General features: G+C 43.7%; 1 protein-coding gene across 3 annotated transcripts in view; it reads right to left on the bottom strand.

Annotated features, from left to right (window-relative positions):
- Positions 1–3,290: 3,290 nt before the first annotated feature.
- The window catches only part of PATJ (PATJ crumbs cell polarity complex component), a 400,698-nt gene continuing 388,489 nt past the window's right edge, over positions 3,291–15,499 (bottom strand). For 2 of the 3 annotated variants that reach the window (XM_077450582.1, XM_077450580.1), the window contains 2 exons: positions 14,911–15,037; positions 3,291–8,333 (listed from right to left, as the gene is read on the bottom strand). In XM_077450582.1, coding sequence (XP_077306708.1) covers positions 8,187–8,333; positions 14,911–15,037 — 274 coding nt within the window. In that variant the 3' untranslated portion in view covers positions 3,291–8,186. The remainder of the gene's footprint in view (positions 8,334–14,910; positions 15,038–15,499) is intronic. The other variant, XM_077450581.1, reaches the window with a different exon arrangement.

Consider the following 15,499-nt stretch of genomic DNA (forward strand, 5'->3'; position numbering starts at 1 on the left):
AGCTTGGCTCATTACATATACAGGGCCCTGCTTAGTAGTCCTGCACTATGCTTGTGCCTTGCTGATCAATATACCTGTCAGGAACTGTGCAATTAAAAATAGACGCACTGTAGCATTTAATGACATGAAATACCCACAATGCTCCTGGTAGCCACACACCTTAGCTATGGGGCTAAGAGGATTACTGTGGCGGGGTGCTGTGATGTTGCCAAGAAGCCATGTACAGCATCCTGGTCTGAAACACACAGAGAACACAGTGATGACATCATTGGATCTAAAGTAAAGGTAATGAATGTGGAAAGGTTTGTTTAAATAGCATTGTGATGAGAGGGGAAAGGAGGAACCAGGGAAGGTGGAATTTAAAGCCCCACTCCGGGCAAAAACTTTTCTTTTTTTTCTCCTTCAATTCCATCCGAATAGCCCCAGAAAACAGAAATGGTTGTCAAAACTGCAATAATATCAGTGACTAAAAAACAAAAACAGATGATAGCTGCACTCACTATATATCCACATACATATAGCTAACAAATATAAACACGTCACTCTATCCAGGTAAAGTGCTAGTAGTGCATCAATACTGCAAGCAAATAAAGTGATTAAACAAACATGATTCACACAATCAATTTGATTCATAAAACATCCAGAGAAAATGTATAGAGGCAAAGTGCACAATGCAAAGCAGTCCAACAATATATGCCCAGTGCAGACAGTCCATAAAGGAGTGTACAGTGCCTTGAAAATGTATTCATACCCCTTGAAACTCTCTCACACTTTGTCATGTTACAACCAAAAACGTAAATGTATTTTATTGGGATTTTATGTCATGGACCAACACAAAGTGCCACATAATTGTGAAGTGGAAGGAAAATTATAAATAGTTTTCTACATTTTTTTTTTTTTTTACAAATAAATATGTGAAAAGTGTGGGGGGTGCATTTGTATGGCGCCCCCCGGAGTCAATACTTTGTAGAACCGCCTTTCTCTGCAATTACAGCTGCAAGTCTTTTTGGGGATGTCTTTACCAGCTTTGCACATCTAGAGAGGGACATTTCTGCCCATTCTTCTTCTTTGCAAAATATCTCAAGCTCTGTCAGATTGGATGGAGAGTGTCTGTGAACAGCAATTTTCAAGTCAAGTCCTGCCACAGATTCTCCATTGGATTTAGGTCTGGACTGTGACTGGGCCATTCTAACACATGAATATGCTTTGATCTAAACCATTCCATTGTAGCTCTGGCTGTATGTTTCGGGTCGTTGTCCTGCTGGAAGGTGAACCTCCGCCCCGGTCTCAAGTCTTTTGCAGACTCTAACAGGTTTTCTTCTAAGATTGCCCTGTATTTGGCTCCATCCATCTTCCCATCAACTCTGAGCAGCTTCCCTGTCCCTGCTGAAGAAAAGCATCCCCACCACATGATGCTGCCACCACCATGTTTCACGGTGGTGATGGTGTGTTCAGGGTGATGTGCAGTGTTAGTTTTCCCTACACATAGCGTTTTGCTTTTAGGCCAAAAAGTTCAATTTTGGTCTCATGTGACCAGATCACCTTCTTCCACATGTTTGCTGTGTCCCCCACATGGCTTCTCACAAACTGCAAACAGGACTTCTTATGGCTTTCTTTCACCAATGTCTTTCTTCTTGTCACACTTCCATTAAGGGCAGATTTGTGGAGAGACGACTAATAGTTGTCCTTGTGGACAGATTCTCCCCCCTGAGCTGTGGATCTCTGCAGCTCCTCCAGAGTTACCATGGACCTCTTGGCTCTTCTCTGATGAATGCTCTCCTTGCCCAAGCCGGTCAGTTTAGGTGGACAGCCATGTCTTGGTAGGTTTGCAGTTGTGACATACTCTTCCCATTTTCAGATGATGGATTGAACAGAGCTCTGTGAGATGTTCAAAGCTTGGGAGATTTTTTTATAACCTAACTCTGCTTTTAACTTCTCCACAACTTTATCCCTGACCTGTCTGGTGTGTTCCTTGGCCTTCATGATGCTGTTTGTTCATTAAGGTTTTTTAACAAACCTCTGAAGGCTTCACAGAACAGCTGTATTTATACTGAGATTAAATGACACACAGGTGGACTCTATTTACTAATTAGGTGACTTCTGAAAGCAATTGGTTCCCTTAGATTTTAGTTAGGGGTATCAGAGTAAAGGGGCTGAATACAAATGCACACCACACTTTTCACATATTTATTTGTAAAACATTTTAAAAGCATAATTTTACTTCAACTTCACAATTATGTGCCACTTTGTGTTGGTCTATCACATAAAATCCCAATAAAATGTAAGTTTTTGGTTGTAACGTGACAAAATGTGGAACGTTTCAAGGGGTATGAATACTTTTTCAAGGCACTGTATGTGACGCCTACATCCAATGATCCTGTGTGTGTGTGTATACCACTTCACATCTGGGTGCGCACCGCACTCACAAGTAACTTACCGACAGGTACTGTAAGACCTGGCTGCACTCTTGGGGAGAAATTCCAATGGGATGGATGGATGGCACAATCCATGGATCGGGAACCAAAATAAACAAGGCAGTCCACAGATGGAGCTCAGGAAGGGATGCAAAGAAGGGGCTCTTAGTATAGCAGTATAAAATATCAGTATTTATTAAGATAAGCAAACTACTGACATAGGCAGGTAAAAAATAGCATGTAAACCAGATAGGCAAAAAAAAAAAAAAGTATGATTGAGGCAGGACCCTGATGGCCTTGAAGTCTCCCCTGAGCCAATCAGGCTCAGAAGCACCAAAACCAGATAGGCACAATTAGCACCTCAACGGGCGCAATTACGTCACCGCCATAGCTCCAACTGAAATGTTTCGTCCAATGAGACGTCATCCAGAGGTATTGGAGTAATCCCAATAGTCTTTCCAGCCCCAATAACCAGTGAAGTCAGATATACTTACTCTGCTCAGGTCCCTCATGGTCACCAATGTAGGGGTGAGGGAGCACCGATCTAGAACTGCGATGGCACCACCAGTCCTCTGCTGCCTCCCTGTGACAACGGCGTCCTCTTCTCTTTTCTGAGAGGACGCTGCTGGTGGCCACGTATCACAAACAGTGACAGTGACGTGGACACCCAAAGAAGGACCTTCCCAAAAAATAAACAGAAGACGATGCCATGTAATCTCAGAGCGAGCCTTTAAGCAGAATAAACTTCGGCTGAAAAATTTTGGTAAACTTTAGAACAACATTGGCATTAATCATATTTTAAAGTTCATTGCAGCATCATATTTTTTATTTTATTTTTATCAGAAAGCAGCTAGTGACACACGAGAGAGAACGCAATATAAGCAACTATTTTTATTTGTAGTGCATAATAAAATATTCACTTTATTTGTTTACAGAAATGTAAAATCCAATGAGTTCGGCCCTTTTCTGCTGAAGAATTTTGATAATAAAATAAACAGATATATGCAAATAAAAGAATTCACCTGAGCAAAAGATGAACAATGATTCTTTACATCTTCAATATGTTAGAATTAATTTGCAAAAAGGAAAAAAAAACAAAAAAAAAACAACTTCCAGACAATAGACGTGACGTTGTTTTGGCAGCTATGTACAGCTGTAGTTTTAAAGCCCACCTGCTGCCGTGTGCTTCAGGATCAGCACCTTCTCCGTGTGGTGAAAAGCGACCTGCCAAGGATCAGAAGCATCAAATCTACAAGACGCAGCCGATTTGTAGCCGTGGCTGATGCAGAATCCGGACTTCAATATTATTGGCATCACATTCACCTCTATGCTATACTCGGGGTGCATGATGCACACTGGAGAGAGGAGTGAATGGCTCCTGCATTTCCAGAAGGCTGCTCTCCTACAGCATACACAAGGGAGGTTGGTTCCATGGTGTAAGCAAGCAGACCGGGGGGGGGGGGGGTGAGGGGGATCCAGTACACGCTCATAGTATAACCTGAAAGCACAAGTGTATGGGGTCAGGGGGGTCTATTTCCCCTCTCTGGTGTAAGCAAGGAGAGGCCAAGGGGGTAGCGTCAGGGAACTCCTGCTTACCCCTACTGTGTAGTCAAGCAGACCCCTGGGAGATGGGACCAGAGCCTTCTAACCACCTTTATGGTGCCCAGGGGAGGAGTTAGAAGGCTCCTTATCCACCTCTATGCTGAAAAAAAAAAACACTCAGGGGAGGAGTCCGGAGGCTCCTTTTTTACATCCATGACATAAAAAGAGCTCAGAGGAGGAGTCAGGAGGCTCCTTATTCACATTTATGGTGTAAAAAGAGCTCAGGGGAGGAGTTAGGATGGTCCTTATTCACATCTATGGTGTAAACAGAGCTCAGGGGAGGAGTTAGGATGGTCCTTATTCACATCTATGGTGTAAACAGAGCTCAGGGGAGGAGTCGGAAGGTTCTTTATTCATCTCTATGGTGTAAATAGAGCTCAGGGGAGGAGTCAGAAGGTTCTTTATTCATCTCTATGGTGTAAACAGAGCTCAGGGGAGGAGTCAGAAGGTTCTTTATTCATCTCTATGGTGTAAACAGAGCTCAGGGGAAGAGTCAAGAGGCCATTTATCCACTTCTATGGTGTAAACAGAGCTCAGAGGAGGACTTAGTAGGCTATTTACTCACCTCTATGGTGTAAACAGAGCTCAGAGGAGGAGTCGGCAGGCTATTTACTCAACTCTATGGTGTAAACAAAGCTCAGAGGAGGAGTCAGTAAGCTATATACTCAACTCTATGGTGTAAACAGAGCTCAGAGGAGTCAGTAGGCTATTTACTCAACTCTATGGTGTAAACAGAGCTCAGAGGAGGAATCAGTAGGCTATTTACTCAACTCTATGGTGTCAACAAAGCTCAGGGGAGGAATCAGGGAGCTGCAAATTACCTCTAGGATATAAGCCAGGAGAGTCCAGGGATTCCTATTCACCACAATGATGTAACAGAAGCCCAAGGGAAAGGGGTCAAGGAGCACCTATATAAATACTAACTTTAAGAAAGTCCCCATTTAAATAAATACGTCAGAAAGCCTCTGGTCTCTACTGAAGAAATGGCAGCAAAACCTCTGCAGAAGAAATACAGGGGCCAATGCTGAACTCTCCTTTTGAAAATGCTGGTTTCTTGGCTGTTACGCAACCACAGAGTTACTAAGTTGGAACAAGCGTGTAGATCTACAGATCCGACTTTCCTCAGACTTCACTAGCTGCTTGCTTGTTCCAGGTCAGTGACAGAGTAAGTACTTTGGCCAGTATTAGCCAGGTAAGTTGCATTTTTATGAAGTCATCAGTGGCAGCCTCTATACAGGTTTTCTTTTTAAGGTAATTTTATTTACCTTGTGTGGCCCCTTTACTGCAGCAGAGTTCCTAGTTTACAATCTAGTGTTAACCCAAAACTGAGACTTGCCCCGCGCCCGCTAACGTGCATCAAACCAACGGCCACCATGCTCTCCGTCTCCCAATATACGTCTGATGCATGAGCCCTTTGCAGGTCAGTACCAGTGCAATGCTACTTTCCACCACCAGAGGGCCTAAAAAAAAATAAAAATAAACTAGCAGCAAAGGAAAATTACCCAATCAGTGAATGAACATAGCAGATACAATTCAATTTCTTGCAAGGTCTCCCTCTTAAATAGAATATATCTCTATCAATCCATACATTATATACATATATTGAAGTCTACAGCAAGAACAGTAGAAGTGATTACCTGGCAGCACAGAACAATTCATCTATACACATTGTGCAGTATAGGAAGGGCAGATTGGGGGTGGAGATTGGGGATGGGGGGTGTTAATGGGTGTGTCACAATAGGGTGGACGCCTCTACCTTCCTATCCCTGCTACCATTCAGAACTGATATTGGTTACACTGATTTTATTTACATCTTCCCAGGATTTTTCTAACTCCACTGTTGATATTTCCCAGCAGCTCTTGTGTCACTGCCCCGCCCACATCAGAGATGCCCCCTCTCTTTGAAGCTGGGTTCTCGGATTATTGCTTTTTTTTCCCACCCATAGGTGTGTGCAGCCTATTGCATTAAAGAGGAACTGCAGTCTGCTCACATAATTTGTAATAAAAACCATCTTTGCCATTCTGAAGCTTCCCTTCAACCACATTGCATATTTTATATATACTGCAATTCTGTACTTGCCAAATATGCTGCAGAAATCTCCCTCCACTAAGTCTGGGTGCAGCCATTTTAACTGTGGGCAGTTGTAGGTGCTGCCTGTACACTTCATGGATTTACACAGAGGCACACCTCCAGCTCTGCAGCTCTCATTGGCCCTCTTATGACTCATCCCCCCCTTCCCTTCCTGGCAAACTCCCACAAGAGTGAGAGAGAGAGAGCTGTGCATGTCGTCATAAGCCTAGGCTAATGACCAAACAAGAAACAGGAAGTGGGCTGTATAAGGGATTTACTGGGAGAAAAGAAATGTTTTACTATCCAAAGTTAAAGCGGTGTTCCAGGTAATTTTTTTTAAAGCCAGCAGCTGCAAATACTGTAGCTGCTGACATTTGATAAGGACACTTACCAGCCCCCCCCCCCCCCCCCGCCAAGGTCGATCAATCCATTAGATTGGGTGCAGGCGCCACCATTCCAACTAAGACCCCTTTCACACTGGGGCACTTTGCAGGTGCTACAGCGCTAAAAATAACGCCTGCAAATCACCCTGAAAGAGCCGCTGCTGTGTCTCCAATGTGAAAGCCCCGAGAGCTTTCACACTGGAGCGGTGCGCTGGCAGGCCACTACAAAAAAGTCCTGCTAGCAGCATCTTTGGAGTGGTGTGTATACCGCTCCTCCACCTCTACCACCCATTGAAATCAAGGGGCAGCGCGGCTATACCGCTGGCAAAGCACTGTTGCAGCAGCGCTTTGCGGGTGGTTTTAACCCTTTATTGGCTGCTAGCGGGGGGTAAAAGTTCCCAGCTAGTGGCCAAATAGCGCAGCAAAATTGACGGTAAAGCGCCACTAAAAATAGCGACGCACCCACCGCCCCAGTGTGAAAGGGGCCTAAGGGAAACCAGCAATGGAGCCTTGCGGCTTCGCTGCCTGTTTCAGTCTGCGCATGGGTGAGTTGCTCTGCGATGCGCTTTGTGAATGGCCAGCTTGTCTTCTGGGATATACACAGGTCCCAGAAGACAGGGGGGTGGGGGGGGGGTGGTTTCGCCGCAGAAGAGGATGTGATGTCCTCAGCCGCGGCCTGGCTGGATCGGAAGTACTCTTAGTACTTCCAAAAAAAGATACGAGAGAAAGTAAAAAAAAAATCTTTTAAAGATCCAAAAACGAGGGGTGGAGAGGTGGTCTTTCGTTTAAGACCACCTCTCAAAATTGGGTGGAATTCCGCTTTAAAACAACAGCAGATTTAATAGCTGGAAAGATGAAAAAATGACTGAAGGTTCCGCTTTATGCTTTAAACCACATACAAGCTTAGGGTACCCAATAATCCTTTGCAATCGTTATTACTGGGGGGAGGGGGGGGCACAGGAAGCTCTGAGCACCATCTTTGGACAGGTCATGGTTCCCATTGAAGGTGCTTTGATTGGCGGAGGCAGATTGCAATACATTAATAGCTGGATATGTTGGCTAAAGTCCGTATGACTAATAATGACCTCCAAAGCTAAAAATGGCGAAATTATACATCAATGAACGAAACAAAATAGGAGAGAACGAGAAGCGGAATGTGGGAGAAGGAATGCACAATGTTACATTAGATGGCTGGAAGACTTATCAGCTATTAAGGTAATAAGGTGACGATGCGTTTCATGTGCTTTATATTGTACACTGAAGTCAGAGATGGAGAAATTATGAGAATACGGCGAGAAGCGAAGACACAGACCAGAAGCAACCCGCAGTTCTCAAGCTGCTGGGGAACTATAAGTCCCAGCATGCTTTGCACAGTGGTGATATTGCACTAATGGGGGGGGGGGGGGAGGGGGGGGATGACTGTTCAGTCCCCACATAACTCACAAGTGGTCACTTTCCCAGTCTGCCCCCGACAGCAGCTCAGGTCTGTAATCCCAACGCAGCAGTCCCATACAACTACAGTCCTGATGTCTCCCAGTCTGCCCCTGACAGCAGCTCAGGTGTGTAATGCCAACGCAGCAGTCCCATACAACTACAGTCCTGATGTCTCCCAGTCTGCCCCCGACAGCAGGTCAGGTCTGCAATCCCACCGCAGCAGTCCCATACAACTACAGTCCTGATGTCTCCGCGGCCCCTTCATTGCGGCTCCCCCCTCCATTACGATAACACGGTTAGAGTGACGTTGCCTTTCTGCCGCTTTAGGATGGCCACCGCCTCTTCATGCGTGACGCCTTCTAGGCTCTCCTCATTAACCGCCAGGATCTGGTCTCCTCGTTTCAATCTGCCGTCAACAGCAGCAGCGCCCTAGGGAAGCAATGTTAATAAAAGAAAATACGTCAAGGCTTTAAATATTTAAAATATCACAAGAAGATTTCCAGAGAAACATTTTAGAAATATTGAATTTCATCTGCTTGTCTGCAGTATCACTATAGACACAGCGAGACAAGTAGAATATACATCATAGCTCCCAACTGTCCCTGATTTGGAGGGACTGCCCCTGATTTGGAGAGACTGTCCCTGATTTCGAAGGACTGTCCCTGATTTAGAGCAATGTCCCTCTGTCCCTCATTCCCCCTCATTTTGCTCTGATCTATAAAGTTGTATATAAAATGCACTTTTTATCTTTCAAAAACTGTTTCCCAGCACTAAACCTTTCATCCAATTTCTAAATTGCTGCATTTGTAAATTTTAAAAGCCAATATAAAGGAATAGTAGTGGTAAAAAAAATAAAGTCCCTTGTGGATTTAATTAACCTTTTTTTTTGGTTAATTCTCCTTTAAGGGGGTGTCATAGGGGGCGTATCCTATGCCTACATACATTTCCCATCTCAAAATGTCGGGAGGTATGTACACATGACTGCTGCAAGTGAAACAGCAAAGGTCCAAAAATGATACTCTCGTCTCTGGTAAAGAGGATCTTCAGAGCCAGCTCCACACTGCGCATGCGTGATCTGAATGGCTCAGCAGTAGAGCTGCACAATTAAATCGTTAAAAAAATTGTGATCTCGATTCAACCCCTCTGACGATCTCTATTGCAGAGAGTTTGCTGATTCTTTCATATAAGTGGAGAGACTTATCTGCTCACTCAGCTGTCAAAAGAAAACGTCCCTGCAGTTTTTAACATGAAACATTGTAACTATTCCTTCTTAGATCAGAAGGGATAAAATTCTGTGTGTAAAGAAAAAATCCTAACGTGTAAATGCAGGAAGTTTAACCACTTAAAGTCTAAATATTTTTTCTGTTTAAGTTAAAAATCTATTTTTTTTGCTAGAAAATTACTTGGAAACCCCAAACATTATATATATTTTAGCAGAGACCCTAGGGAATAAAATGTCAATTGCTGCAACATTTTATGTCACACTGTATATGCCCAGCGGTCTTTCAAACACAATTTTTTGGGAAAAAAATATACTTCGATGAATAATAATAAAAAATAAAAAAAACGAAACAGTAAAGTTAGCCCAATTTTTTTGTTTTAATGTGAAAAATGATGTTACGCTGCCAGAATCATGAAAGAATCGTAATCTATCTTCTAAGCAAAAAATAAAATAAAATCGTGATTGTCATTTTAGCCAGAATCGTGCAGCTCTACTCGGCAGCCTCCGGAGACCTGTAACATGTCCCAAGAGGTCATGAGCAGGGGGGAGGAAGAGGGGGAGCAGAAGTGGGGAGCGGATACTTGTCAAAACTAGGTGCCCGCTCCCCCCCCGCCCCCTAAAAAAAGCATTCCAAATATGATGGGGGGAGAAAGGTGGAACTTTCCTTTTCGAGTGAAGTTCTGCTGTAAGGAAAGAAAAAAAAAAAAAAAAAAAACTTCAACTATACGATTTGCAGGTATTTTTGCTAGCTCCATTGCATTTTTTTACCTAGTTCTTCTGTTCTATAATTCTAGGCATGCACCGATCTGCCATAACATTGTGACCACTGACAGGTAAAGTGAATAACATTGCTTATCCAGTAACAATATATACAGTGCCTTGCAAAAGTATTCGGCCCCCTTGAACTTTTCAACCTTTTGCCACATTTCAGGCTTCAAACATAAAGATATAACATTTTAATTTTTTGTGAAGAATCACCAACAAGTGGGACACAATTGTGAAGTGGAACGAAATCTCTTGGATATTTTAAACTTTTTTAGCAAATAAAAAACTGAAAAGTGGTGCGTGCAAAATTATTCGGCCCCTTTACTTTCAGTGCAGCAAACTCACTCCAGAAGTTCAGCGAGGATCTCTGAATGATCCAATGTTGTCCTAAATGACTGATGGTGATAAATAGAATCCCCCTGTGTGTAATCAAGTCTCTGTATAAATGCACCTGCTCTGTGATAGTCTCAGGGTTCTGTTGAAAGCGCAGAGAGCATCATGAAGACCAAGGAACACACCAGGCAGGTCTGTAATACTGTTGTGGAGAAGTTAAAGCCGAATTTGGATACAAAAAGATTTCCCAAGCTTTAAACATCCCAAGGAACACTGTGCAAGCGATCATTTTGAAATGGAAGGAGTATCAGACCACTGCAAATCTACCAAGACCTGGCCGTCCCTCTAAACTTTCAGCTCAGACAAGGAGAAGACTGATCAGAGATGCAGCCAAGAGGCCCATGATCACTCTGGATGAACTGCAGAGAACTACAGCTGAGGTGGGAGAGTCTGCCCATAGGACAACAATCAGTCGTACACTGCACAAATCTGGCCTTTATGAAAGAGTGGCAAGAAGAAAGCCATTTCTCAAAGATATCTATAAAAAGTCTCGTCTAAAGTTTGCCACAAGCCACCTGGGAGACACACCAAACATGTGGAAGAAGGTGCTCTGGTCAGATGAAACCAAAATCAAACTTTTTGCCCACAATGCAAAACGATATGTTTGGCGTAAAAGCAACACAGCTCATCACCGTCAACACACCATCCCCACTGTCAAACATGGTGGTGGCAGCATCATGGTTTGGGCCTGAGTTTCTTCAGCAGGGACAGGGAAGATGGTTAAAATTGAGGGGAAGATGGATGCAGCCAAATACAGGACCATTCTGGATGAAAACCTGTTGGAGTCTGCAAAAGACCTGAAACTGGGATGGAGATTTATCTTCCAACAAGACAATGATCCCAAACATACAGCAAAATCTACAAAGGAATGGTTCACAAATAAACGTATCCAGGTGTTAGAATGGCCAAGTCAAAGTCCAGACCTGAATCCAATCGAGAATCTGTGGAAAGAGCTGAAAACTGCTGTTCACAAACGCTCTCCATCCAACCTCACTGAGCTCCAGCTGTTTTTCAAGGAAGAATGGGCAAGAATTTCAGTCTCTCGATGTGCAAAACTGATAGAGACATACCCCAAGCGACTTGCAGCTGTAATCGCAGCAAAAGGTGGCTCTACAAAGTATTAACACAAGGGGGCCGAATAATTTTGCACGCCCCACTTTTCATTTTTTTATTAGTTAAAAAAGTTTCAAAAATCCAATAGATTTCGTTCCACTTCACAATTGTGTCCCACTTGTTGGTGACTCTTCACAAAAAATAAAATTTTTATATCTTTATGTTTGAAGCCTGAAATGTGGCAAAAGGTTGAAAAGTTCAAGCGGGCCGAATACTTTCGCAAGGCACTGGTATATATATATATATATATATATATATATATATATATATATATATATATATATATATATATATATATATATTTTTAAAATCAATCATTTGATACATTTTCCATAAAAAAAAAAAACACATCACGAATAACAAACAACATACACCCAACATGCAACTCTGGCACGTGATGAGGTGGGGTAGAAAACAAAAAAACAACACAAAAGAAAAAATAAATATACCACATTTATTGGCATATAACACACACAGGCGTTTAACATGCACATTCATTTTAAGAGTGAAGTTTCAGGAAAAAAACTGCAGCCTCACCATTGCTATCAGTGCAGCCTGATTGATGCCCATCTGCAGCCCAGAGGGGACAGGAAGGGAGGTGGGACGAGTGCCGACAGATTGCATACAATGTGAATCTCTTATGACAGACAGAACAGTGGTCCAATGGCGGCCCAGGAGACGAGACTTCCTATTACAGAGGTCGCCAAGTAAACAGGAGATTCTCACTGTATGTAATCTGACAGCGCTCGTACCGCCCCCCCCCCCCCCTCCCTGTCCCCTCCGAGGCAGCTAAAATTGTAGTATTGGCGTATAACATGCACTCACTATTTGCACCCAATTTTCATGGTGAAAATGTGAGTGTTATACGCCAATAAATACAGTATATAATTCATAAACTCGCACTGGAGAGTTAACTCAAATAGTGAAATATGAATAAACAAAAATTCATGAAAATTAATAAGAAGGCCGTAACTGCTGCACAAAGGTGCTACAACCTTAAACCAATGAAAAATATATAAAACAGCGCTAGCAGCCTAAATCAAGAAATATACAGCAATAATAAATTATTAGGATGTATATTGCTTGATATAGGCTGCTAGCGCTGTTTTATATAATTTCCATTATCTGGTAAGAAAAGCAACTGAAGGTGGGTGGGATATATTAGGCAAGTGAACATGTTGTCCCTATATTTCCTATAGTCCCACTGGCTCCAGTTTGATTCCCCTGCAGTCCACTGGTGCCGCCGGTTGTTGGCATTTCCCAGCCCACCCATTCTATAATAACTACCTGGGACCTGTTAAGTGTTGGGGTCCAGGCCCCAGACAAGCGAGCGGTGGTGTTAGTCCAGAGGTCAAGTGATCACACTCGATCCTAGCTGTCCATGTAACGTCCGGCTCAGACAGATGAGAGGTCCTACAGGAATAGATCTCTCCTACCATTCATTATCCTACCGTGTGAAAACCGGGTGCTAGAAATGTTGTTAGTTTTAACTATAATTAGATATGTTTCGTTGTGAGATACACGGTGAGTTAACTCACCACACAGCCATTAATGTCTAAACCGCTGGCAACAAAAGTGAGTACACCTCTAAGTGAAAATGTCCAAATTGGACCCAAAGTATAAATATTTTGTGTGGCCACCATTATCTTTCAGCACTGCCTTAACCCTCTTCAGCATGGAGTTCACCAGAACTTCACAGGCTGCCACTGGAGTCCTCTTCCCCTCCTCCATGATGACATCACGGGGCTGGTGGATGTTAGAGACCTTGCGCTCCTCCACCTTCTGCTTGAGGATGCCCCACAGATGCTCAATAGGGTTTAGGTCTGGAGACATGCTTTGCCAGTCCATCACCTTTACCCTCAGCTTCTTTAGCAAGGCAGTGGTCATCTTGGAGGTGTGTTTGGGGTCTTTATGTTGGAATACTGCCCTGTGGCCCAGTCTCCGAAGGGAGGGAATTGTAACGGTTAGACAACTAGGTCAGAGCAACTACAAAACTGCAGCGGTTGTGGGATGTTCCCAGTCTGCAGTGTTCAGAACTGACCAAAAGCAGTCCAAGGAAGGAAAACCAGCAAACTGGAGACAGAGTCCAAGGCTCATTGATAAATGTGGGGAGGGAAGGCCGGGCCATGTAGTTCGATGGAAGAGGCGTGGCAGCTCAAATTGGTGAAAAAGTGAACACTGGCTTTGATAGAAAGGTGTCAGAACACACAGAGCATTGCAGTTAGTTGTGTGTGGGGGCTGTGTAGCCGGAGACTGGTCAGGGTGACCATGCTGACCCGTGTCCACAGCAAAAGTGCATACAATGGGCACGTGAGAGCATCAGAACTGGACCATGGAGTAATCGAACAAGGTGGCCTGGTCTGATGAATAAAGTTTCTATTACATCATATGGATGACTGAGTGCGTGTGCGTCACTTACCTGGGGAGGAGATGGCACCAGGGATGCAGTATTGGATAGAGGCAGATGCAGTGTGATGCTTTGTCTAGTGGAGTCCATGTCTGGATAGCAAAAGGGGGACCTACTCTACATTAGGTGGTGGTCATAATGTTAGGTTTGGGTGGCCATAATGGTATGGCTGTTCGGTGTACACTCAGTCAGGGCACTTATTTGGGAGGATCTGCCTACTAAAATTCCACGACTGCACCACATTTGTTAAACATTGCACGTCCCTGGCATTCTTTGGAAATATCCGAGCCTCAGAAACATCAGACTCACAGTGCGGGACACTGCAGGGGATGTCTGTAATTCAATCTCAAGTGCTGTGTAAACATCTGGGATAAGCAGTGAACAATTTACAAGAACGATGAGAACGATCTACAAAATGTACTTCTGCTCTGAATGTCACTCTTTTATAACGAAGCCGAACCCGAAGGTTCCATTGAACCCTGGTTGGTAAAAGCCGCTTTAAATATTAGTGAAATCTTCATTTTACCCGATTTAGAAAAAACAAAACAAAAAAAACGATCCTGTATGTTTGCTCAATACGCAGACAGCCTTGCCAGTTCTTACAGTGGTGTTTTCCTAACTCAATAATAAGTCTGAAGGCAATTCTAGGTCACTGAACCGCTCAAAATAAGAGCGGGAGCTTAGAATTGCAAATTTGTATTGAGTTGCTGTTCTGCAATACCGATCTCTGACATTCGTGATTAATTCCCCCAGTGTGAAGGAAAGACTTGGTGGCCCCGGTCCTTGTATGACAAGCTGTCTTAACATCAGTTCTTGTTTCTGGTGTGTCTGGGCAGATAGGGGACAGGTTCACAATGAGTTGCGCTGGTCCTTTACTTGGCTATTTCTTTGCAACATTTGGGGATTTTTTTTTTTTTTAGGAAATTTAGAATTGTGTTTCTTTCTCATGTGCACAAATCAGCAAGAGGCATATGTGTACATTTTGTGTAGGATGAGGTGAACTGCATATTTTGTGCAGGCAGACCCCACACAGCTCTCAGTGCATCTCCGCTGATGCTCTATAACATCCCACATCTGGAGATGTATAAAAAAAAAAAAAAACTCACCTTGGAAAATACAGTCTTGACATAGATTGGCAGATCTCCATGAGGGCTTCCGTAACCTCCGACGATACTAAACCCGAGCCCATCCGCTCCTTTCTCCAGGAGAATGATCTTTGGCACAGGGGATCTGCTGAGTGACAACATAGAATGAATCAATCATTACACTTGCAGGAAACTGCCTGACAACAGGGTCATGTACCTTTCTTCTGTTATTCTGCAGATGGTAAGTCCACCCAAAACTAGTATCTTATCTACTGTGTCCATAATGAGAGTTTCCTACCATCCCTGTGCTGAGTTCTCAGGTCTGTACACCTTCTGCACCCATTATGAGGGGTCCCCACCATCCCTGTACTGAGTTCCCGGGTCTGTACACCTTCTGTGCCCATTATGAGGGGTTCCCACCATCCCTGTACTGAGTTCCCGGGTCTGTACACCTTCTGTGCCCATTATGAGGGGTTCCCACCATCCTTGTACTGCGTTCCCAGGTTTGTACACCTGTGGTGCCCATTATGAGGGGTTCCCACCATCCCTGTGCCGAGTTCCCAGGTTTGTACACCTGCTGTGCCCATTATGAAGGGGTTCCTACCATCTC

This window comes from Lithobates pipiens, unplaced genomic scaffold, assembly GCF_037356315.1.
Source record: "Lithobates pipiens isolate NorthernLeopardFrog02 unplaced genomic scaffold, aLitPip1_a1.2 Scaffold_23, whole genome shotgun sequence".
NCBI classification, from domain to species: domain Eukaryota; kingdom Metazoa; phylum Chordata; class Amphibia; order Anura; family Ranidae; genus Lithobates; species Lithobates pipiens.